Source organism: Somniosus microcephalus, chromosome 30 (genome assembly GCF_052327205.1).
Source record: "Somniosus microcephalus isolate GS21.2 chromosome 30, FLI_Smic_1.0, whole genome shotgun sequence".
Lineage (NCBI taxonomy): Eukaryota > Metazoa > Chordata > Chondrichthyes > Squaliformes > Somniosidae > Somniosus > Somniosus microcephalus.
In genome coordinates, this window is record NC_141016.1 from 15,752,050 (window position 1) to 15,776,570 (window position 24,521).

General features: G+C 46.9%; 1 protein-coding gene across 3 annotated transcripts; it reads left to right on the plus strand.

Annotated features, from left to right (window-relative positions):
- Positions 1-848: 848 nt before the first annotated feature.
- Positions 849-24,395, plus strand: rnf122 (ring finger protein 122). Of its 3 annotated transcripts, none has more exons than XM_085971047.1 (6): positions 849-1,555; positions 5,974-6,130; positions 15,155-15,200; positions 18,342-18,383; positions 20,136-20,215; positions 22,386-24,395. In XM_085971047.1, exons 1-6 carry the CDS (start codon positions 1,531-1,533, stop codon positions 22,498-22,500), a joined length of 465 nt encoding a protein of 154 aa, XP_085827173.1. In that variant the 5' UTR covers positions 849-1,530; the 3' UTR covers positions 22,501-24,395. The 3 variants fall into 3 exon arrangements, with proteins under 3 accessions (XP_085827173.1, XP_085827172.1, XP_085827175.1); XM_085971046.1 differs by having other exon boundaries at positions 856-1,555; positions 20,133-20,215; XM_085971049.1 differs by having other exon boundaries at positions 856-1,227; positions 20,133-20,215.
- Positions 24,396-24,521: the final 126 nt, after the last annotated feature.

Consider the following 24,521-nt stretch of genomic DNA (forward strand, 5'->3'; position numbering starts at 1 on the left):
CTAGGACAAGGGTAGCAGGCGCATGGGAACACCACCACCTCCAAGTTCCCCTCCAAGTCACACACCATCCTGACTTGGAAGTATATCGGCCGTTCCTTCATCGTCACTGGGTCAAAATCCTGGAACTCCCTCCCGAACAGCACTGTGGGAGCACCTTCACCACACGGACTGCAGCGGTTCAAGAAGGCGGCTCACCACCACCTTCTCCAGGGCAATTAGCGATGGGCAATAAATGCTAGCCCGCCAGCGATGCCCACATCCCAGGAATGAATTTAAAAAATCTTCATCTGCCTTGCACTCGGGCCATGACCTTCACAGCCACCTTGTAACACACTCGCTGACTTCACACAGGAAACACCTCTTTCCCCCCCATCAGTTTAATCTTAGTGACTGTCCTGTGGAAATACCGTGCGCGTGATTGGGATAGTCCCTAGGTGGAACAAGAATGTTTCACTGGACAATCTGTTCTGGAAACAGCTGGGTGCCTGTTCTCTTTACTGTCTGTGGTCAGGGATACACATCTGGGTAAGCAAATCCTGAAATGATGTGACAATCATAGAAATGTATGGCATAGAAGGAGGCCATTCGGCCCATCCTGTCTGTGCTGGCCGGAAAAGGAGCTATCCAGCCTAATCCCACTTTCCAGCTCTTGGTCCGTAGCCCTGTGGGTTACGGCACTTCCAGTACATTTTAAATGTGTTGAGGGTTTCTGCCCCTACCACCCTTTCAGGCAGTGAGTTCCAGACCCCCACCACCCTCTGGGTGAAAAAAGTTATCCTCAACTCCCCTCTAATCCTTCGACCAATTACTTTAAATCTATGCCCAAGGGCTGGGAAGTGGGAGTGTGCTGGGGGGTCACAACTTTCTGTGTTGTGTGTATATATTATTATTTTTATCTATATATATATATGAATACCTATGGTTGAGTTACAGGCAGTACTACAACCCTCAGAAACCAGCAGAGTGCAGTTGTTAGTTTCTGCCTGTCCTATGCATCACTGCAAGACACTGGGTTAAAGGAGCATTCGCACACCCACACGTCGGCTTTCTCTCGCACTGTGGCGGTGTAAACTGTGCCTTGTCTGCATTCGCCTGGCCATTCCTGCGCCCTCTGGACCTGTGTTGACGATTTGAAACCCTCCTGCGGGCGTTGTTCTCGGTCACCGACTTGCCAGACAGACAGCTTTCACTTGGTCGGCTTTGCGGCACGCACTTGGCCTTGACTTGGTGGGTGGAAAAAAGGAAGAGGAAGAATGTCAGCTCCTTAGACATTTATTTAAAGCGAGCATTCGGGGGGTAACGCTGGGATAAACGGAGGGGAGGGGGGGGTAAGTGTGCAGGAGCTGCCTCCAGCCAGCGGGCCTTGGACTGTGTGGAGCAGAGAGACTCCCTGGGGTTTACCCCTGTCAGTTTCCACCGTGCAACGCAGACTTGGCGAGGGAGGAGGCAACGAGACAGTCGCCGCCGCCAGCGCTTCTGTCTTTCCCATCTCCAATTCTGTGCGTTGAGATCAGTAACCCAAGACTATTGATGCACCCTTTTCAGTGGTGTAACGGTAAGGAGCCTATTTTTTTTTTTGGTTTAAAAAAATATTATTTCTCGCTCCAATTGCCTTAATGTTTTGTTTTTTCTGGCTGAAATCTGTGGCTCTTGTTTTGTGCTCTGATGGTGAATGGGAGCTGCCGAGAACAATGAGAAAGGACGGATTCCCCCCCGCGCAAGGCAGCGGTCAGCCATCGCCTGCCTGGCTTTGTCTCCAGTCCCACCGCAGGCACCCTGCCCTGTGCAGGCTGCAGAGAGCCATTCATCAACCGCGCAATGGGGGGGGGGGGGGTCAGAGGAATGTAGCGCATCCGGGCTCGGGATTATTGGGGTTCAAAGTATGGGATACTGAGGTTCGGGGTAAGAGAAACGGAGAGTGCTGGGTTCAGGGTAAGAATAATGCAGAGTGGTGGGGTTCAGGGTATGGGGAATGTAGAGTACCCAGGCTAGGGATAGGTAGATTATTGGGGTTCAATATGGAATACTGGGGTTCAGAGTAAGAGGATTGCAGAGTAGTAGGGTTCAGGGTAAGAGTAACAGAGTGCTGGGGTTCAAGGTAAGAGGAATGTAGAATAGTGGGGTTCAGGGTAAGAATAATGCAGAGTAATGGGGTTCAGGGTAAGAGGAATGCAGAGTAATGGGGTTCAGGGTAAGAGGAATGCAGAGTAGTGGGGTTCAGGGTAAGAATAATGCAGAGTAGTGGGCTTCAGGGTAAGAATAATGCAGAGTAATGGGGTTCAGGGTAAGAGGAATGCAGAGTAGTGGGGTTCAGGGTAAGAATAATGCAGAGTAGTGGGCTTCAGGGTAAGAGGAATGCAGAGTAGTGGGGTTCAGGGTAAGAGGAACGTAGAGTTGGGTTCAGGGTAAGAGTAACGGAGAGTGCTGGGGTTCAGGGTAAGAAGAATGACGAATACAGGGGTTCAGTAGGGACAATTTTTGTTTGTAAAAATGCCTGACAAGCAAAATAGAGATTTATGGTCCCTGTGCATAGAGAGATTGTCTGTGTATGAGTCAGTGTGTGTGATATAAGAGAGAGAGAGAGAGAGATGGCCTACATACAGTATTGTTGAATATTGTCACCTGGACCACTTGCCTGCATTGCACCCCAGGAGTGAAATCAGAGTGCAACCGAGCACCAGCGCAAGATCTGCTACAGTGAGAGTATTACTCGGGGTAATGTATACGGTTATGGACTTTCAACCTACATAGAATCTACAGCACAGTTGGCCCAACAGGTCTATGCCAGTGTTTATATGCCACACAGGCCCATTCCCATCCAGCACCCATATTCCACAATTCCTTCTCCCTTGTGTATGCATCAAGCCTCCTCTTAAATGAATCAAAACTATCTGCTTGAACCATTCCATGTGGCAGTGAGTTCAACATTCTCTGTGTTAAGAAACTCCTCCTAAAATCTTTATTTGATCTGATAGTGGCTATCATATATTTATGCCCCCTTGTTCTGGACTCACCCACAAGTGGAAACATTTTCTCCTTCTCCACATCCGCCCCATCGTCATTTTAAAGAGCTCTATCGGGTAGTCTCTTTTCCAGAGACAGAAGCTCAAGCCTGGTCAATCTTTCCTGGTAGTTGCATCCTCTCAATTCTGGTAGCATCCTTGGAAATCTTTTCCGCACTTCCTCCAGTGCTTCAGTATCCCTTTTTTTTGTAGCATGGAGAGCAGAACTCGATAAGTGTGGTCGAACCAAGGCTCCATGCAAAGTTAGCATTACCTCCTCGCTTTTGTATTCTGTTCCTCTAGAAATGAACCCTTGTGCTTTCTTTGTACTCTTTAAGGTTTTATCAACTTGTGTTGCTACTTTTAGAGATTTACGTATCTGTATTCCCAGAAGTTTGCTGACGACATGAAACTAGGTGGGATTGTGAGTTGTGAGGAGGATGCAATGAGGCTTCAAGGCGATTTAGACAAGTTGAGTGAGTGGGCAAATACATGGCAAATGCTGTATAACGTGGATAAATGTGAAGTTATCCACTTCGGTAGGAAAAATAGAAAGGCAGAATATTATTTAAATGGTGATAGATTGGGAAATGTTGATGTACAAAGGGACCTGGGTGTCCTTGTACACCAGTCACTGAAAGCAAACATGTAGGTCCAGCAAGCAGTTAGGAAGGCAAATGGTATGTTGGCCTTCATTGCAAGAGGATTTGAGTACAGGAGCAAGGATGTCTTACTACAGTTGTACAGGGCCTTGGTGAGACCACACCTGGAGTACTGTGTGCAGTTTTGGTCTCCTTACCTAAGAAAGAATATATTTGCCATAGAGGGAGTGCAGTGAAGGTTCACCAGACTGATTCCTGGGATGGCAGGACTGTTGTATGAGGAGAGATTGGGTCGACTAGGCCTGTATTCACTAGAGTTTAGAAGAATGAGAGAGGATCTCATTGAAATGTATAAAATTCTGACTGGGCTAGACAGACTGGATGCAGGGAGGATGTTTCCCCTGGCTGGGAGGTCTAGAACGAGGGGTCACAGTCTCAGGATACTGGGTAGGACATTCAGGACTGAGATGAGGAAAAATGTCTTCACTCAGAAGGTGGTGAACCTGTGGAATTCTCGACCACAGAAGGCTGTGGAGGCCAAGTCACTGAATATATTTAAGAATGAGATAGATAGATTTCTACACACAAAAGACATCAAGGGGTATGGGGAGAGAGCGGGAATATGGTATTGAGATAGAGGATCAGTCATGATCATATTGAATGGCGGAGCAGGCTCGAAGGGCCGAATGGCCGACTCCTCCTATGTTTCTATCTCTTTGCTCCTGTACCTCATTTTGTTTCTTGCCTTCCAAGGAATAAGTGGCTTCCTTATTCCTCCTACAAAAATGAACCACCTCACATTTTGCTATATTTAATTTCACTTTCCATTTATCTGCCCGCTCCGCAAGCCCATTTGCGTCTTCCTGTATTTTGCTGCGCCCCTCCAAATTATTTATTATTCCCACCAATTTGGTATCCTCTGTGCAATAAGAATTGAGAACTAGTAATAATAAGGAAGGCTGGACTTCGGTGCAGATTTGGATTAATAAGAACATAAGAAATAGGAGCAGGAGTCGGCCATTCGGCCCTTCGAGCCTGCTCCACCATTCACTGAGATCGTGGCTGATCTTCTGCCTCAACTCCATTCACCGGCCCTATCACCATATCCCTTGATGCCCTTACTAGTCAGAAATCTATTGAATTCTGTTTTGAATATACCCAATGACTGAGCCTCCACAGCCCTCTGGGGTAGAGAATTCCAAAGATTCACCACCCTCTGTGTGAAGAAATTTCTTCTCATCTCAGTCCTGAATGGCCTACCCTTTATCCTGAGGCTGTGGCCCCTGGTTCTAGACTCCCCAGCCAAGGGAAACATTCTCCCAGCATCCACCATATCAAGCCCTGTAATAATTTTGTATGCTTCAATGAGATCCCCTCTCATTCTTTTGAATTCAAGAAAATACAGGCCTAGTTTATTCAATCTCTCCTCATACGACAGTCCCGCCATCCCAGGGATCAATCTCGTGAACCTTCGTTGCACTCCCTCTATGGCAAGTATATCCTTCCTTAGGTAAGGAGACCAAAATTGTAATGCATAATGATGTGGTGCAGCGTATATCAGGGTTAACTGGGATATTAGCATGCTGTAGTCACAGCTGGCGGATTGTCTCTGACTGCCTGAGGTGGAACCATAGCCACCACTCGTATACACAGTATGTTCCAGAGGGCTGAAGCGGTTTATCAGCTTCCTCCCTCCTACAGTCCACAGGTTAATAAAACCCAAGCTTCACGTCACCACTTCTTGATTGACCTCATCTTCTCTCCTTTTTTCAACCTTGTTGGTGTCCTGCACCATGGGCCTTGGCCCTTCACTTAGTTTAAAAAAAAAGCCACATCCTGTGTTGGCTTGTCTGGTCTCCGCTGGAGTGGGAGTCGCGTGGTCACAATTACCCTCAGTGTCCTTTGCCTAAGGAAGGGAAAATCAGCCAGGGCTCCTGCTTCTGATCATTCCTGATGGAAATCGAGTATGTGTGGACGTGACTGTGATTCCTCCCGTGGTCGGGCAGCCTGTCGACACTCACTGTCTAGGCTCACGCATGAATAATGGTACCAGAGAGGGGTTAAGGGATATGGAGCAAAAGGCCTATTCCTATATGGAGTTAGGTCGCAGATCAGCCATGATCTCATTGAATGGCGAAACAGGCTCGAGGGGCTGAATGGCCTCCTCCTGTTCCTGTGTACCAGAGGGCAGCGAGTGGCAGAACCATCAGGAGAATTGGGAGAAAATTTGCACGGAAAGAAAATTACATTAGGTGTACTGTCTGCCAACATCAGTAAGAAGATGGGGGAAGAAAAATGAAAGCCTTCGTCCAAAGGTGTTGTGTTAACCATTTGATATCTCACCTTTGTTTTCTCTCATATTTTTCTAGGATGTTTCTGTGGTTTGGGGTTGATTTACTCGAATAAATCGTGCACGATGCCTCCAATAACCTTCCAGGATCTTCCGTTAAACATCTACATGGTGATATTTGGCACTGGAATCTTCGTCTTTGTGCTGAGTCTGATATTCTGCTGTTATTTTATCAGGTAACTCCCACCCAGCTGTGTTTAGCCAGTCTCTTTTAAAAAAAAATTTAAACATTTATTTCTGAGCTCAGCAAGGTGTGGTATGTTAAAGGAAGAAAGACTTGCATTTATATAGCGCCTTTCACGACCTCAGGCGCTTTAAAGCCAATACTTCTGAAGTGCAGTCACTGTTGTAGTGTAGGAAACACGGCAGCCAATTTGCGCACAGCAAGCTCCCACAAACAGCAATGTGATAATGACCAGGCAATCTGTTTTAGTGATGTTGATTGAGGGATAAATATTGGCCAGGACGCCGGGGATAACTCCCCCTGCTCTTCTTCGAAATAGTGCCGCGGGATCTTTTACATCCAGCTGAGAGAGCAGACAGGGCCTGGGTTTAAAGTCTCATCTATTAGTGTTGGGGCACAGTGATGTCAGCATCGGGTTTCACCACAGCTGCATTCAACGATGTGGCTTAGAAGAATACCCCGACTGCACCAGTGGCATTTTTCCAATGCCCCACACACCAGCCATCCTGAGACTGCGACTTTTAGTGTCAAATTAGGAACCGCGTTATACTGTGGGCCCACGCTCACAGCCCAAAGTGATTTCATGTTGGTTTCTTGGAGCCAGCAGAGAGGAGGTTTCGGCCTCCCGTCAGTCTTGGCTGGTTTTGAACCCAGATCCCAGAGGTGAGAGGCCAGCGTTTCGCTGCTTGAGCGGCTGCCAAACTATGCTTCGTATTGCTTCCCCTGCAGGTCTTTCCTGTGCTCGCCCTGTGCGAGCGTGTGGTGGTGCTGGTCATTATCTGTGAGCACTCTTACTGGCTGGGGGACTCGGTGACTGACAGCCTTCGGAAAGTTGTACTCTAACCCCGAGAGGTTAGATAACAATGCAATCCCCCCGAGGCAAACGATATTTATATTCTGAAGGCAGGCAGAGCAGAAATACCCGCCAATTAGATGGGCAGGAAACGACCATTGTGTTTATAAGAAAAAGGCTGTGCGGACAGCTGCTGTTAACTCTCTGAGTGCTGTACGGAGCCTGCAGGAGGCGGTTTGCATCTGGGGACAGCGGGGGCAGGAGGGCATCAATCCTCTACCGTTACATGTTGCTCTTGCAAATTTGCTCAGTGATCTGTAAACCCGTATTTACAGTACCCGCACTGGAACAGAACTGGGACTCCCATAGGTAGAGGTCAACAGATTGACTGACTAGCGTCGTTCCATCCCTTCCTTAGTGGGAGGACAGGTTGATAAAGCTGACAAAAAAATTGTGTGGCATTCTAGCTTTTATAAATAGGGGCATAAGCAAATATAAATTATAAGCTATTAGTCGTGTCTGAGTGGTAGCACTCTCACCTCTAGGTCAGAAACCTGTGGGTTCAAGTCCCACTCCAGAGACTTGAGCACAAAATCTAGGCTGAGACTCCAGTGCAGTGCTGAGGGAGTGCTGCACTGTCGGAGGTGCCGTCTTTTGGATAAGATGTTAAACTGAGGCCCGGTCTGCTCTCTCAGCTGGACGTAAAAGATCCCGTGGCACTATTGTCCTGGGCCAATATTTATCCTTCAATCAACATCACTAAAACTGATTATCTGGTTATTTATCTCATTGCTGTTTGTGGGGATCTTGCTGTGCGCAAATTGGCTGCCGCGTTTCCTACATTACAACAGTGATCACACTTCAAAAAAAGTACTTTGTTGGCTGTAAAGAGCTTTGGGACATCCTAAGGTTGTGAAAGGCGCTATACTTTTTTTTCTTTAAGCCACAATTAGAATTTTATGGTGGATCATCCTTGGAAAAAATTAATGGATGGAAAATGGATGGGTGCATAATGTCTTGATTTGCTGAGAAAAAAAACCCTTTGTGTCTAGTTTTGGAATCTTTATTTCGGAAAGATGCCAAAGACGTTGAATGGGTACCGAAGTCATTTACTAAGATGATACCAGGGATGGGAGGCTTTAATTATGAGGAGAGACTAGAAAACCTGGAATTTAGAGGAATTCTGATTTGAGGTGTTCAAAATTCTGAGGCGTTTTCATACGTAAACTATTTCCACCAGTCGGTTAGTTGGTAACCAGAGGCCGTAGCTTTGACCATCTCCAAAAGAAAGAAGGGAAAGGTTAAGAGAATTTTCTTTATGCAGAGGGTCGTTGGGAGATGGAATTTTTGACCAGAAAAAGTGGTGGAAGCAGAATTCTTTTAAAAGGAAAGTGGATAAATATTTAAAGAGGAAAAATTTAAAATGGCGTGGGGTAAGGGCAGGGAAATGGGACTAAGTGGAGAGCTGTTTGAGAGAGTCGGCACAGACACGATGGGCCGAATGGCCGCCTTCTGTGCTGTAAACTTCCACAATTCACTGTGCACTCAACAACAACTACTTGCATTTACATAGCGCCTTTAACATAGTGAAACGTCCCAAGGTGCTTCACAGGCACGGTTATCAAACAAAATTTGACACCGAGCCACATAAGGAGATACAGGAAACTCTCTCTTAACCGGCAAAATTCATACTCTGAAAACACCTCAATAACCGGAAATGTTGCCAAGTCCGAGTCTCCCGCGGTGGCCGAGTTAGTCAGTGGGGGTAGTTCTCCAAACTGCCACTACTCGGCTTCCTGGCGCTGTCAGAAGTCTGAACACCTCAATAACAGGAGTCCGACTCTTTGTTTGTTAAAAATAGCCTCGGTAGATAACCCTCTCCGTCATCCGGAATTTTTAATCAACCGGCAACACGCCGGTCCCGTCGGTGCCGGATACCAGAGAGTTTCCTGTATTAGGGCAGATGACCAAAAGCTTGGTCAAAGGGGTAGGGTTTTTAGGAGTGCCTTAAAGGAGGAGAGAGATGCAGAGAGGTTTAGGAAGGGAATTCCCGAGCTTAGGGCCTTGGCAGCTGAAGGCATGGCCGCCAATGCTGGAGCGATTAAAATCGGGGATGCACAAGAGGCCAGAATTGGAAGGGTGCAGAGATCATGGAGGTTTGTAGGGCTGGAGGAGGCTACAGAGGTAGGGAGGTTTTGACCCTACGTTTTTGACATCTTTCCGAAAGCAAAGAGTCCAAAACTGGACATGGAGCAGGGCGAGGTACTGAGAAAAGCACTGAGATTGTTCCAAGACAGGTACAGGGTCAGGCAGCAGTGATTCATAGAATCTTACAAAGGACAGCTCAGAAGGTAGCCATTTGGCACTGTGTTCGCTCCTGGTGCAGCTCGGCTATGTCCAGCAGAATGCCACCATTACCTGGCCCTTGCAAGTAAACAGTTGCCTCTGAATCCGATTCTTCTCACAGAATCACAGAATCACAGAAACCCCACAGTGCAGATAGAGGCCATTTCGGCCCATCGAGCCTGCACCGACACATATCCCACCCGATCCCCGTAACCCCACGTATTTAATCCCCCTAACACTAAGGGTCAATTTATCATAGCCAATCAACCTAACCCGCACATCTTTGGACTGTGGGAGGAAACCGGAGCACCCGGAGGAAACCCACGCAAACACGGGGAGAATGTGCAAACTCCACACAGACAGTCACCCGAGGCTGGATTCGAACCCGGGTCCCTGGAATCCGATCCTTCTCCTCTTGGATTATTGTATTATTGTGCTTCGTGCGGTCTAACTTGGGAACGTGATGCACAGGCCTGTCAAGGTGCCGGAAACTTGGAGCACATCCTGTAAATTATAGTCCACTTCCTGAGGCAAACAATCGGGCTAAAGGCAGGCAGCAAGCTGCTGTCAAACGTTCAGGGCTATTTTGGGCTCTCTTGGCAGAAAATACTGCTGTTAGGACGGGATTTACCTCGCACTTAACCCTCATCACACGGCCACGGCATTTAAAGATGAGTTTTCACATCGTACAACATCAGATTCATGTCTGAAAACATAAACCAGGATCAGATCTCTCCACATGTGTTTGTGTATAAGTGCGTGTGTGTATAACTATATCATTTGTGTGTGTGTGTCTGCCTGTCTATGTATAACTGTGTGTATATGTATAAAACTGTGTGAGTGGATAACTGTTGGGGAGAGGGGGTGCCTAGATTTTCCACTTAGTTGAAGTTCCCCAAGTGGAACAATGGAAGCGTGCTGCTCACGCCCTCAGAATTAAAGTGTGCTGATTGTGCCACAGTTTCCAGGGTTAGCCTGATTTTAAGAACATAAGAATGAGGAGCAGGAGTAGGCCATACTGCCCCTCGAGCCTGCTCCACCATTGCTGATCTTTGCCCTCAACTCCACTTTCCTGCCCGATCCCCATATCCCTTGATTCCCCATGAGTCCAAAAATCTATCTATCTCAGCTTTGAATATACTCCACGATTCAGCATCCATTTGGGGCAGAGAATTCCAAAGATTCACAACCCTCTGAGTAAAGAAATTCCTCCTCATCTCAGTCTTAAATGGCCGACCCCTTATCCTGAGACTCTGCCCCCTAGTTCTAGTCTCTCCAGCCAGGGGAAACAACCTCTCGGCATCTACGTTTCAATCTGCCTCAGAATCTTATGTTTCAATGAGATCACCTCTCATTCTTCTAAACTCCAGAGAGTATCGGCCCATTCTACACAATCTCTCATCATAGGACAGCCCTCTCATCCCAGGAATCAATTAATAGTCCTGGTGCTCTCCCCAGGGTAAGTACCATCGCTGATTTGGGGGTGGAAACTTGCTTGCTGCTGCAGGATTTAAAGGCCTGCAGCAGCTTAATGGGTCAGCGTAACAAAAATTCACAAGTCAAACTGTTCACATTGAAGAATAACAGTGAGGGTTGCAAGAGGACAGAGACCACCCACTGCCTGGTTCAGCAAGAAAGCAGTGGAAGTGCTTCTCCATAAAGTTAGACAAAGGAAGAATGTAAAAAGGAAAACTTTGCAGGTCTGTGAGGAAAGAGCAGGGGAGTGGAACTAAATAGTAGCTCTTTCAGAGAGCCGGCACAGGCACGATGGGCCAACTGGACTCCTGTGCTGTATGATTCTGTGGAGGCCATTTGGCCCATCATGCCAGTGCTCTCTGAAAGAGCTACCAATTAGCGCCAATCCCCTGCTCCTTACCCATAGCCCTGGAGGTTGGAAAGACACAGACCCCAGAGGAGAGCCGCACAGCAGCAGTGTCTTGGGAAGTATATGTGTATATACAACCACAGAGTACATGTCAACTTAGTGCTGCGATGAGTACAATGAGCCTACTGGGGAGGCAAGGTAAGGGGAGTCCGCAGCACGTAGCAGGATTGCACTGCACTTAGCATGACAGCTACTTGTAATGACCTCGCCTCATTCAGCGTTGAAGTGAGTGAATTGCTTACCATGACTGCAAGGATGAGAAACAGAATGTCCTGATGAATGTTCAGCTGACACATGATCTCCATCATCAACACACTCAATGGCCTCTCTCCCCAGGGGCTGTAAAGCTTCCTCCTCATAGCAATTAAGAGGTCGCAAATTTGGACGCCCATTTCCGACTCTGTATACTCTCCATAGAAACATAGAAGATAGGAGCAGGAGTAGGCCATTCGGCCCCTCGAGCCTGCTCCGCCATTCAATGAGATCATGGCTGATCATCAAAACTCAGTACCCTGTCCCTGCCTTCTTCCCATATCCCTTGATCCCTTTAGCCTTAAGAAATATATCTAACTCCTTCTTGAATGTATTTAATGAATTGGCTTCTACTGCCTTCTGTGGTAGAGAATTCCACAGGTTCACCACTCTCTGGGTGAAGAAATTCCTCCTCATCTCTGTCCTAAATGGCTTACCCCTTATCCTTAGACTGTGACCCCTGGTTCTGGACTCCCCCGCCATCGGGAACATCCTTCCTGCATCTAGTCTGTCTAGTCCTGTTAGAATTTTATAAGTTTCAATGAGATCCCCTCTCATTCTTCTAAACTCCAGCGAGTATAAGCCCGATCAACCCAATCTCTCCTTTTTCATCATTCCTGCCATCCCAGGTATCAGTCTGGTGAATTTTCGCTGTACTCCCTCCATGGCAAGAACATCCTTCCTCAGATAAGGCAACCAAAACTGCACACAATACTCGAGGTGTGGTCTCACCAAGGCCCTGTACAACTGCAGCAAGACATCCTTGTTCCTGTACTCGAATCCTCTCGCTACGAAGGCCAACATACCATTTGCCTTCTTAACCGCCTGCTGCACCTTCATGCTTACCTTCAGCGACTGGTGCACAAGGACACCCAGGTCTCGTTGCACTTCCCCTTCTCCCAATCTATTGCCGTTCAGATAATAATCTGCCTTCCTGTTTTTGCCACCAAAGTGGATAACCTCGCATTTATCCACATTATACTGCATCTGCAATGTCCATTACAAAGACCGCCAACTTCCACCTCTGTAATATTGCCTGCCTCAGCCCTTCTACTGCTAAAACTCTCATCCATGGTTTTTTCACCTCCAGACTCGACTATTCCAATACGCTCCTGGCCAGCTTCCCATTCTCCACCCTCTGTAAACTTCATCTCATCCAAAACTGTGCTACCCATATCCTATCCTGTAGTCACCCATTACCCCCCACGCTCGCTGCTCTACCTTGGTTCCCGGTCCCCCAACACCGCAAATTTAAAATTCTCATCCTCTTGTTCAAATCCTTTCATTGTCTTACTCCTCCCTATATCTGTAACCTTCTCCTGCCCTATAATCTCTCAATTTTTCTGACTCTGGTCTCTTGTCCATCATCTCCTCTCCTTCGCCCCTACCATTGGCAAGCATGCCTTCAGCATCCTACGCTCACACTCTGGCTTTCCCTCCCTCAACCTCTCCGCCTCTCCATCTCCCTCTCCTCCTTAAAGACCCTCCTTAAAACCCACCTATTTGACCAAGCTTTTGGTCACCCCACCTAATATCACCTTTTTTGTCTCAGCGTTCATTTTTTTTCTAATTAAACTCCTGTGAAGCACCATTTTTCTACGTTAAAGACACTATATAAATGCAAGTTGTTTTTGTTGATGTTGCCGATCTCTGCCGGCTGTTGTGGGCTGTATTCTCCTTTAACACGATTGCAAAAAGTGAGAATTACCCTTGGGTACCATGAGGCGCAATAAATTAGTAGGCAGACCATATCACAGAAATCACAGAATCACAGAAACCCCACAGTGCAGATAGAGGCCATTTCGGCCCATCGAGCCTGCACTGACACATATCCCACCCGATCCCCGTAACCCCTACACCAACACATATCCCACCCTATCCCCGTAACCCCACGTATTTAATCCCCCTAACACTAAGGGTCAATTTATCATAGCCAATCAACCTAACCCGCACATCTTTGGACTGTGGGAGGAAACCGGAGCACCCGGAGAAAACCCACGCAAACACAGGGAGAATGTGCAAACTCCACACAGACAGTCACCCGAGGCCGGATTCGAATCCGGGTCCCTGGCGCTGTGAGGCAACAGTGCTAACCACTATGCCACCGTGCTGCCCTAATACTGGGTTAATGGATGAATGCAACAAGGAATTAGATTCCCCGTGAGGCTTTTAACGGGGTGATTGCATGCAAGGTTGTGAGTGAAGGAACATTTCTAGGTAAAGGCACTGTGCTGCCTTATGGGCTTTGATGGTGAGGCATTGAAGCACTGCAGCACAGTGTGAGAGAGAGGTCATTGTGAGGGGCAAACATTCTTAGTACAGTACATTCTTAGGTGTGCCTGACTCCTCTTAGTTTCCTTGCTCGGGTAAGGTCATTCACCTTTTTGCTGCACTGAGTGGTGGTGCACAGGACCACCAGGTTGGCATTGCCCTGCCCTGACCACCTCCCATCACTATCCCTGAGCTGCTCTCCTCCCTCTGTCCACCCCAAACCGCATTCCGCCTGTCCCCAACCTCCCGCAGCAGCGCTTCCGCATCAGAATCAGCAAGTCTGGGGATGCTGTGCTCTGCATGATTTTCTGTCCTGCCGCCAAACAAAGCTCCGTGCTGTGACCTTGTTTAAGCTGCTGTGCGGCTTTAAGCTGCTACTTCCCGCCCTCGCAGAATCCATAATGGCTTTTAAAATGGATAATGGATAAATATTTGAAGAGGAAAAATTGAAAAGGTTACTGGGGAAAGGGCAGGGGGAAATGGGACTAAGTGGAGCGCTGTTTCAGAGAGTCGGCACAGGCACGATGGGCCGAATGGCCTCCCTCTGTGCTGTATCATTCTATGATTCTACGACCTGAATTACGGAGATGATGCCAAATCCGGAAACTACAGTGCGATCAGTGCTCTTATCGTTAGGCACATGGGTTGTGACCCCTGTGGAGGATGCAGGATTCTGGGTTTCGGATTTTCACGTGGTCCCCGGTACTGTCGCTGCCTCTCTCTAACTCTGCGCCGCTAACGCAAACACGTTAATGCAGGAAACTCTCTTTTAACCGGTACCTAAATATCCGGAAATCTCTCTTAACCGGCAAAATTCAGGAGTAGGTTGAGGTAAGTTTTACTCTATATATTAGTGGCCGTGTAACCGGGGTTCCTGGATCTGTGGCCGTGTAACCGGGGTTCCTGCACCTGTGGCCGTGTACGGGGCTCTCGTACCTTGGTAAGTATACCTCTCTGTAATCCGGACTTTTTGATCAACCGGCACCACGCCGGTCCCGTCAGTGCCGGATAAAAAAGAGTTTCCTGTACCTTGTTTAAATCTCGTACACAGTCCGTGCGCACAAAAACGCCTCGACAAAGAGTGTATTAAACTGGGGAACTGAGTAACGGAATTTGTCGTGGTGTAGATGCAAAGTACCTGAATGCATAGATTTAGCCACATGCGTGCCACTCTCTCCAGGTGTGTGTGTGTCACTCCATGGTTGTAAGTCGGCCACAATGGTCTGTATAAATCTATGGGTGTTGGTGCCAACTCTCAAAAGAGACAGCAGTTTAGATTGTAAGCAGCCTTGAGCTGTGAGCGCTCTGGCATCTTTCCCCGTGCTGGCTGGGAGTTTCCAGTTGCTACCCAGGCTTTTCGGAGAGGTGAAGGAATGCTGAGGAGCAAGTTAGCCCTGCTGTTGGAAAAAAAATTAGGATTTTACCTTCCCGTGACCTGAGTGACTGACCATCTGCTTGTTTCCTTTCAGTAAGCTCCGACACCAAGCACAGAACGAGAGATACGGCTACAAAGAGGTAAAAAGAATGGGAACCAGCACAAAAACTAGGGTGCAATCTAACCAAATTCACTGATTTTTTTTTAAAATTCGTTCACAGAATGTGGGCGTTGCTGGTCAAGGCCGGCATTTATTGCCCATCCCTAATTGCCCTTGAGAGGGTGGTGGTGAGCCACCATTTCAGAGGGCAGTTAAGAGTCAACCACATTGCTGTGGGTCTGGAGTCACATACCGGCCAGACCAGGTAAGGACAGCAGATTTCCTTCCCTAAAGGGCAGCAGTGAACCAGATGGGTTTTTAGAACAATCCAGTAGTTTCATGCTTTTTACTAGTTTTTTTAAAATTTGAGATTTATTTAATTAACTGAATTTAAATTTCCCAGCTGCTATGGTGGGATTCTGAACTCCCGTCTCCGGATCATTGGTGGCTGGATTACAAGTCCAGTGACATAACCACTATAGTGCTGTGTACCCATTACATTGCAGCCCCTGAGCCACAGACCCAGCTCGGACTGTTGATCCGTGGGGAGGGTTTTCCTCCATAGTACTGCCTGAAAGCAGTCAGTGCCAAGGTGCAGAATCAAGGAAAAGGGGGAGGGAGGGAGGAAGGCTACCCGCTGAATCCATGGCCCCTAAAATTACCCTCCCCCCCCGCCCCCCGCTCTGTTTCAAATGACAACAAGGAGAAGGGGTGGATCTCGGGGACTCCCCAGTTCCTCTGCACTGCTGCAGGGCAGGGAAGGCCAGAAAGGAAAAGTGGGTAGGGAGACTGAGCCAGTGGGAGCCTGGCAGCATCAGTGGTGAGGCCAGTATTTCCTCTATTTTTAATCATTTTGGTTGCTCTCTCTTGGCGCCTCCTCAGAAAGATTCTTTTAGCCGGGTCTCAAATTACTTCACTTCCCCTGGACTTGGTACCCCTTCTGTTGACCACTCACTCAGTTGTTGGCCAGTCCCTTTAAGCTGCTGCAGCAACAAGAGCATTGCCCTCCCCCGCCATAAAGGATCCGCAGAGACTGTGACCCTTAGGTTGGGTGATTGGGCAGATGCAGTATAATGTGGATAAATGCGAGGTTATCCACTTTGGTGGCAAAAACAGGAAGGCAGATTATTATCTGAATGGCAATAGATTGGGAGAAGGGGACGTGCAACGAGACCTGGGTGTCCTTGTGCACCAGTTGCTGAAGGTAAGCATGCAGGTGCAGCAGGCGGTTAAGAAGGCAAATGGTATGTTGGCCTTCATAGCGAGAGGATTCGAGTACAGGAACAAGGATGTCTTGCTGCAGTTGTACAGGGCCTTGGTGAGATCACACCTTGAGTATTGTGTGCAGTTTTGGTCACCTTATCTGAGGAAGGATGTTCTTGCCATGGAGGGAGTGCAGCGAAGATTCACCAGACCGATACCTGAGATCGCAGGAATGATATATGAAGAGAGATTGGGTCGATTAGGCTTATATTCGCTAGAATTTAGAAGAATGAGAGGGGATCTCATTGAAACTTACAAAATTCTAACAGGACTAGATGCAGGAAGGCTGTTCCCGATGGCGGGGGAGTCCAGAACCAGGGGTTACAGTCTAAGGATAAGGGGTAAGCCATTTAGGACTGAGATGAGGAGGAATTTCTTCACCCAGAGAGTGGTGAACCTGTGGAATTCTCTACCACAGAAGGCAGTTGAGGCCAATTCATTAAATATATTCAAGAAGGAGTTAGATATATTTCTTAAGGCTAAAGGGATATGGGGAGAAGGCAGGGACAGGGTACTGAATTTGGATGATCAGCCATGATCTCATTAAATGGTGGAGCGGGCTCGAGGGGCCGAATGGCCTACTCCTGCTCCTATCTGCTATGTTTCTATGTTTAGTTCTAGACTCTCCAGGGAAAACAGCCTTTCAGCATCTACCCTGTCAAGCCCTCTAAGAATTTTATATGTTTCAATGAGATCACCTCTCATTCTTCTAAACTCCAGAGAGTATAGGCCCATTCTACTCAACCTCTCAGAGGACAACACTCTCATCCCAGGAATCAATCTGGTGAACCTTCGCTGCACCCTCTCTAAGGCAAGTATATCCTTCCTTAGGCAAGGAAACCAAAACACGGGGAAGTCCCTCTCTGACCCACTTGAATAATCAATTACAAGGTGATCAATTGCATAGGCTAAGGTGTGTTTTTGAAAGACTGTTAAACTTTTTGGACCGGCACTGTATCTAGAACTAGAGTCTAGCTACACATTGGGGGGTCTACAGAGTGTAGTTTGACAGGCATCCTCTCTGCTGGTCAAAATAAGTGGAAAAAGCACCAACTTTGCTCAGACACAAATGACAATAAAAATGTCATCTGGTTATTGACATGAATGAATCAGTCATTCATGAAAAAAAGACTTATGAAATAATACTGAGCAGCCTACGGGTGGCGCTGCCCAGGGAGAGTATAAATACTCGGGCACGGGCCCAGCTTGCGCAGGACATTCTTAACAGGAACTAGTGAAGGACACGACTAGACCTCCATGTTGTAAAACAGTTGATTAAAGCTTTGTTTAACGCTTAGACCAAGTGCCTAGTAGTTTTCTTACGTCAGTTATTTCTGTCATCTGTGTGTAATTATAATAAAGCAGCCCAGATTTGGACAGACATATCATCAGCCCAAGATCACTTCCCACGGAAAATTCTTGAATTAGCAGGGGCATGTGGGGAGCCAGCAGAGTGTCTGCCAAAGAGGTTTCTGCAGATATCTGTACCCTGATTACTGGGAGGTGTGGCTATCTGTAGCCTGATATCTGTGATGTGCGGATATCTGTGATGTGCGGATATCTGTGATGTGTGGTTATCTGTAGCCTGATATCTGTGATGTGCGGTTATCTGTACCTGGATATCTGTGATGTGCGGTTATCTGTACCCGGATATCTGTGATGTGCGGATATCTGTGATGTGTGGTTATCTGTAGCCTGATATCTGTGATGTGTGGTTATCTATACCCGGATATCTGTGATTTGCGGTTATCTGTACCCGGATATCTGTGATGTGCGGATATCTGTGATGTGCGGATATCTGTGATGTGCGGTTATTTGTACCCGGATATCTGTGATGTGTGGTTATCTGTACCCGGATATCTGTGATGTCATTCTCACGGACCTGTGAACATGTTTCTTTCTTTTGCTGTCTCTTCAGGTTATAACAAGGGGAGATGCTAAAAAGCTGAATTTACATGGGGTAAGTCAGAACTTCACTGATTTTACTGTAAGGCTGTGAGATCTGTAGCAGTTTGCTGCACCAAAATAAAAGTGTTGCGAGAGTGAAATGGTTATCTAGAAGAGTGCCCTGAATTCCATCATGTTTGGTCGATGATTGGATGACACCTTGTAAAGGAAGGAGCCATACCTATTCAGAAAAATACACCATCCTATGAACCGAATTCTGATTTTATTAAAACATGACAAACTGGGTTTAAAAATCTAAAAGCCTCAACGACACAAAGCTGTAAATACAGGCTTCTGAGATAAGATGAGTTGTTAACACAAAGCTGTACAATACAGGCTTTTGAAATGGGAATCGGTTGTTGACACTGAAACAATGGCCCTATTGAAGCAAAGGGTTGGAGCTTCCAGAAAGTCTGAGCTTTGGGAAGAACACAATACCATAACCCAGTTAAATTGTTTTAAACCAACACTTGGTAAACAGGCACATGAAAGAGCACAATGGTATAATGTTAAAGTGTCATAAACCAAAATGTCTGGAAATAGAAACACAGAACATTAAAGAACCATATGCCTTCATAAATATGATATCAAATGAAAGACAGGAGACATAAGTCTGTAATACAACCAATTGAGGTAGCTAGGAAGACAATCAAGTACTCGGTTGAAGTGTTTTTAATTTACATGTTGTAAAAAATACAAACAGAAGACTTTGCTGGGTGCATCTATTGATGTTATATTTACAATCACATGGTTTTTGTATTGAACTTGGAACACATAGGAGACGCAAAGTCTGCTTACAACCAGCTACGGTGTTTTAAGAATTGAATAGAAGACCTTCGTAAAAATGGCATCAAATAGATACATCTGTTATAACCATTTTTTATGATAAGTTTTGAACACCTACACAGCAGACAGAATTCTGCAAGCTAACAGCTGAATTGACAGTAAGAATAGAAAGAAGTCAACAGAAAGATGACTAGAGATAATTAGCTTACATCAGCTGAAAACTTCAAAGGTTATACCACTGAAAAATGGGTCTAACATATAGAACTTTCAAATAGGAAGTCAGAAGTTGCTGAAAGGGGCAAAGCGATTCTCTTCAGAGGCAGGCTCTAAGTTTTTAACTCTTTGAGTCTCGGGGATCAAAAAGGTACTTTTATTTGATTTTGATGGATATCCTGGATTAGAAATAAGTAAGAAATGTAAAAATGTAACAAAGTTAAGATTTGAGAATAAGGATCTCTGAGAATAAGAATTGTAAGCTATTTGTTTTTGGAACTGTTAAAGTTGCAATTGAATCACCAGCTGTTAACTACATGTCGGTTCTTTAATAAAAATATATATATTTTTAGAATTGTCTCACATAGTACTTCTGTATCAAACTCATGAACTTAATCTCTGTACACTCTTTGGTGAGGAGTTGCAGAATTCTGGGGGAGTTTTCCGGACCCTCATAATATCCGGAAGGTTACAGTCTAGTTAAACTTATTAAAAGTGCTATCTGGAGGACGGTAACATCTTCAAGTCATTCCTTTCCTTTAGGGAGAGATAGTCTGGACCTTTAGACCCAATTAAGCGTCTTATAGGATTCGGCTATATCTAACTTTAGTTGCAGGTGAACGTCTGGGGAATACGCCTGATTCGGGGTAGCCCGAAAAGTGCTAGGACTAGTAATTATCCCTTCAACCTCATTCAAGATTAATTTTTTCAATCCAGTTCGCACAAGGTGAAATTAAAGCCTCTATTTTTGTTTCTTCTGTAGCAGACATGTGCCGTTTGCTTAGAGGATTTCAAGATTAAAGAGGAGTTGGGAGTGTTACCATGTCAACACGCCTTCCACAGGAAGTGAGTAACCTTTGAGTCAAGCAGTTGTTGTGTTTTGCCCCAGTGCAAGGTTGTGGTTAGCTCTGTGTAGCACACAGGCCGCAGTGACTGCACAAAGCGGAAGACCAATGGAAACAGTGACTCACAGCAGACGAGTGGGCAATGCCGTGTAAATGTCGCTTCAGGTTCTTTTGACACACTGTCCTCATCAGCAAGTATTGTGATTCAAGCCTGATCAATGCAGTAAATTTCAGTCAAGACTGGATGTTTGTACTGACAACTGAATTGCTGCTTATGGAAACGCACTGAAGTGCCTCGCTTCGTACGTAAGAACGTAAGAATTAGGAGCAGGGGTCAGCCATACGGCCCCTCAAATAAGATCATGGCTGATCTTCAATCTCAACTCTACTTTCCCGCCCGATCCCCATATCCCTTGGATTCTCTTAGTCTCCAAAAATCTATCAATCTCAGCCTTGAATATACTCAACAGTACTGTACAGTGTCGCAGTGCCTGCACTCTGTTTCCCTGTGTACAGTGTCGCACTGTGTCTTGCTCTGTACAGTGTTGCACTGCCAGTACTGTTTCTCTCTGTAAAGAAAGACTTGCATTTATATAGTGTCTTTCATGACCACCGGACTTTTTTTTTTGAAGTGTTGTCAATGTAAGAAATGCAGCAGCCAATTTGCGCACAGCAAGCTCCCACAAACAGCAATGTGATAATGACCAGATCATCTGTTTTAGTGATGCTGGCTGAGGGATAAACATTGGCCAGGACACTGGGGATAACTCCCCTTGCTCTTCTTCGAAATAGTTCCAAGGGATCTTTTACGTCCACCTGAGAGAGCAGACGGGGGAGCCTCGTTTTAACGTCTCATCCGAAAGACGGATGTACGGCGTCACACTGTCTGCACTCAGTGTTTCCTCCTGTAGTGTCTCACTTCCTGTACACCGTGTCATTCAGTATTCCATTGCATTGCCTGTACACAGTGTCCTGTTCTGTACAATGTTACACCGTCTGTTCCCTACATTACAAGAGTGACTGCACTTAAAAAGTACTTAATTGGCTGCAAAGCCCTTTGGGACATCCAGCGGTCATGAAAGGTGCTATATTAACGCAAATCTTTCTTTTCTTTTACCCAGTATTTCACTTTGCGCTGTGTTGGACTGCCTAAATTTAGTGCTTCACTCTGTATAGTGTTGCAGTGCCTTCCCTCTGTACAATATTGCACTGCTTGTACACCATGTTTCACTTACTATTTCCGCTGGTTTGGGAGTCTAGGACTAGGTGGCATTGTCTAAAAATTAGAGCCAGGAGTGAAATGAGGAAACACTTCTACACACACAGGGTGGTAGGAGTTTGGAACTTTCTTCCGCATAAGGCAATTGATGCTAGATCAATTGTTAATTTTAAATCTGAGATTGATAGATTTTTGTTAACCAAGGTATTAAGGGATATGGAGCAAAGGCGGGTATATGGAGTTAGATCGCAGACCAGGCATGATCTCACTGAATGGCGGAACAGGCTCGAGGGGCTGAATGGCCTCCTCCTCTTCCTATGTTTCTGTACAATGTCACACTGCCTGTACTCAGTGTGTCACTCTGTACACCGTGTCACTGCCTGTACTCAGTGTGTCACTCTGTACACTGTCACACTGCCTGTACTCAGTGTGTCACTCTGTACACTGTGTCACTGCCTGTACTCAGTGTGTCACTCTGTACACTGTCACACTGCCTGTACTCAGTGTGTCACTCTGTACACTGTCACACTGCCTGTACTCAGTGTGTCACTCTGTACAATGTCACACTGCCTGTGCTCATGGTTTCACTCTGTACACTGTCACACTGCCTGTACTCAGTGTGTCACTCTGTACACTGTGTCACTGCCTGTACTCAGTGTGTCACTCTGTACAATGTCACACTGCCTGTACTCAGTGTGTCACTCTGTACACTGTGTCACACTGCCTGTACTCAGTGTGTCACTCTGTACACTGTCACACTGCCTGTACTCAGTGTGTCACTCTGTACACTGTGTCACACTGCCTGTACTCAGTGTGTCACTCTGTACACTGTCACACTGCCTGTACTCAGTGTGTCACTCTGTACACTGTCACACTGCCTGTACTCATGGTTTCACTCTGCACAATGTCACAGTCTGTACTTGGTTTCTGATTCTTCTCTGTCCTTCTGCAGGTGTTTGGTGAAGTGGCTGGAAATCCGCTGTGTCTGTCCGATGTGTAACAAACCTATCACTGGAGCGCCGGAGCAGCAGCAAGCAATCGGCACGCTGCTGGATGAGCTTGTTTGACACGTGTTGAAATCGAAATGGACACAGGAAGCTCGGAATAGCCAAGAATCAAGAGTTTTCTATTGTTTTTTTTTTTAATTGTGATTTTGACTTTTGATTGGAACCATAGAGCGTGCGAGAGCATCTGAGCCGCGCCACACTTGCTGTGGCTGGAGTAAAGCCTGGCAATGGGAGTTATTGGGACGTCTCCTCTGTGAAAAGCCCTTGTTACACACCCGCTGAGGAATGGAGCACCTCCAGCCTCGTAGTTTCTGACTGAGCTCCTTAATACTCAACAGCAGCCCGCCCGGTGGATCAGTGCATTACAGAGCCGCACAAACCAGAAGGTCCCAGCTCCGACTCCTGGTCTGTCTGTGATTAGACAGCGCCCTGGGTTTAGGGAGGGTTCCCACTCTGATCGCCATTCAGTCACCCCCGGAGAATTGTGACAGCGTGGGCAAGATCGGGCTCAGCTGTGATGCCCACCACAGCTGCATAGCCCGCCAAGTCTGACCAGGCTTACACACGCGGAGAGATTGGCCGTCCCGGTGAGGCACCGGCGAGAATCAGGAGGGGAAAGGGGGGGAAAATTGGTGAGAAGCTAAAAGTGCTGAACGGTGCTTCAACCAACAGAAATCAATGTGCTGATCCACACACACGGAGCAAGGATCAGGCTGCACTTTGTACATGATGCCATACACACAGAGTGCAGGGACCTGTGACAGTGCTTCCTACACCCTGCCGTACACACGGTGGGGCGGCTTCAGCTGATTCATACGCCCCACCGTACGCAGGGTGCAGGGATCGCGCCCGTGCCTCCATTCACCTGCCGTGCACCCGGTGTAGCGGAGCGCAGACTCTAACTGGACCCAGTGGCAGCTCTGATGCTCTGACGGTAGCACTGGATATCCTCACCAGCACATCAGAGGGTCCCATAATCGATGGGCCGTGACGGGCCAGAGGGAAATCTGTTTACTACCAAGCGCTCAATGTGAATATCCGTATATCTGGGCGGGCAGGGGAGGTGGGATTGGCTATTGCAGAATCGCGTGTATAAAATCATTATTGTAAAAAGAAACCATCACCAACTACACCATTCAGGTAAAGATATATCTCCCTGCCTGCTTCAAACAAACTGGCCTATCTCCCAGTGTCAGCTCTGGCTCAGTGGGTAGCACACTCGCCTCTGAGTCAGAAGGCTGTGGGTTCAAGTCCCACTTCAGGGACTTGAGCACATTAAAAAAAGCTAGGCTGACACTCCCAGTGCAGTGCTGAGGGAGCGCTGCACTGTCGGAGGATGCCGTCTTTCAGATGAGACGTTAAACCCAGGCCCCGTCTGCTCTCTCAGGTGGACATAAAAGATCCCGTGGCACTATTTCGAAGAAGAGCAGGAGGGTTCTCCCCGGTGTCCTGGCCAATATTTCTCCCTCAATTAACATAACAAAAACAGATTATCTGGTCATTATCACATTGCTGTTTGTGGGAGCTTGCTGTGCGCAAATTGCCTGCCGCGCTTCCCACATTGCAACAGTGACTGCATTTACTTTCTCAGGCACAAACTGACACGGAATTAAAGGTCTCAGTCAGACTGAGACTGTGAGGACAGCTGTGTGGGGGAATGGAACTGTCACACTGGTGTGGCCGAAAGCGCTCCTCTGAGCTCGGGATTAGAGCATGTTGTTAGCGTAGAACAGAGGGAGCTTCACCCTGCAGTTAGCTGCACCGCTGGGCTCCATATGGGCTCCCTGATAATCGCGCTGTGTATCACGCGCCTTCTTTGTTATTTACTGGGCACGACTTTTTTGTATATATTTTAAATAAACGCTTTGAATCTGTTCCTTCTTTCAGGAAGGGTTTTCTTTCATTGTAAAATACTTTTAATAAATATATGCCTCCAGTGTATTTTTACCCTCTTACCTGGTGTGTTTTTTTTGGGGGGAGCTGGGTGCACTGTACAGTGAGTCAGTGCCAGTCCGACTCCATCCAAAACAGATTTCAGACCGTGCATCAGCATTCTAGTGGTGGATTATTCACTGGATAGG

Excerpts from the sequence above, each read along its gene's own strand:
- rnf122 (XM_085971046.1), top strand. The coding sequence starts at position 1,531 with ATGCACCCTTTTCAGTGGTGTAACG. Across the intron at positions 15,201-18,341 it reads AGAGATACGGCTACAAAGAG|GTTATAACAAGGGGAGATGC; the intron begins GTAAAAAGAATG and ends CTGTCTCTTCAG. Across the intron at positions 20,216-22,385 it reads CAACACGCCTTCCACAGGAA|GTGTTTGGTGAAGTGGCTGG; the intron begins GTGAGTAACCTT and ends GTCCTTCTGCAG.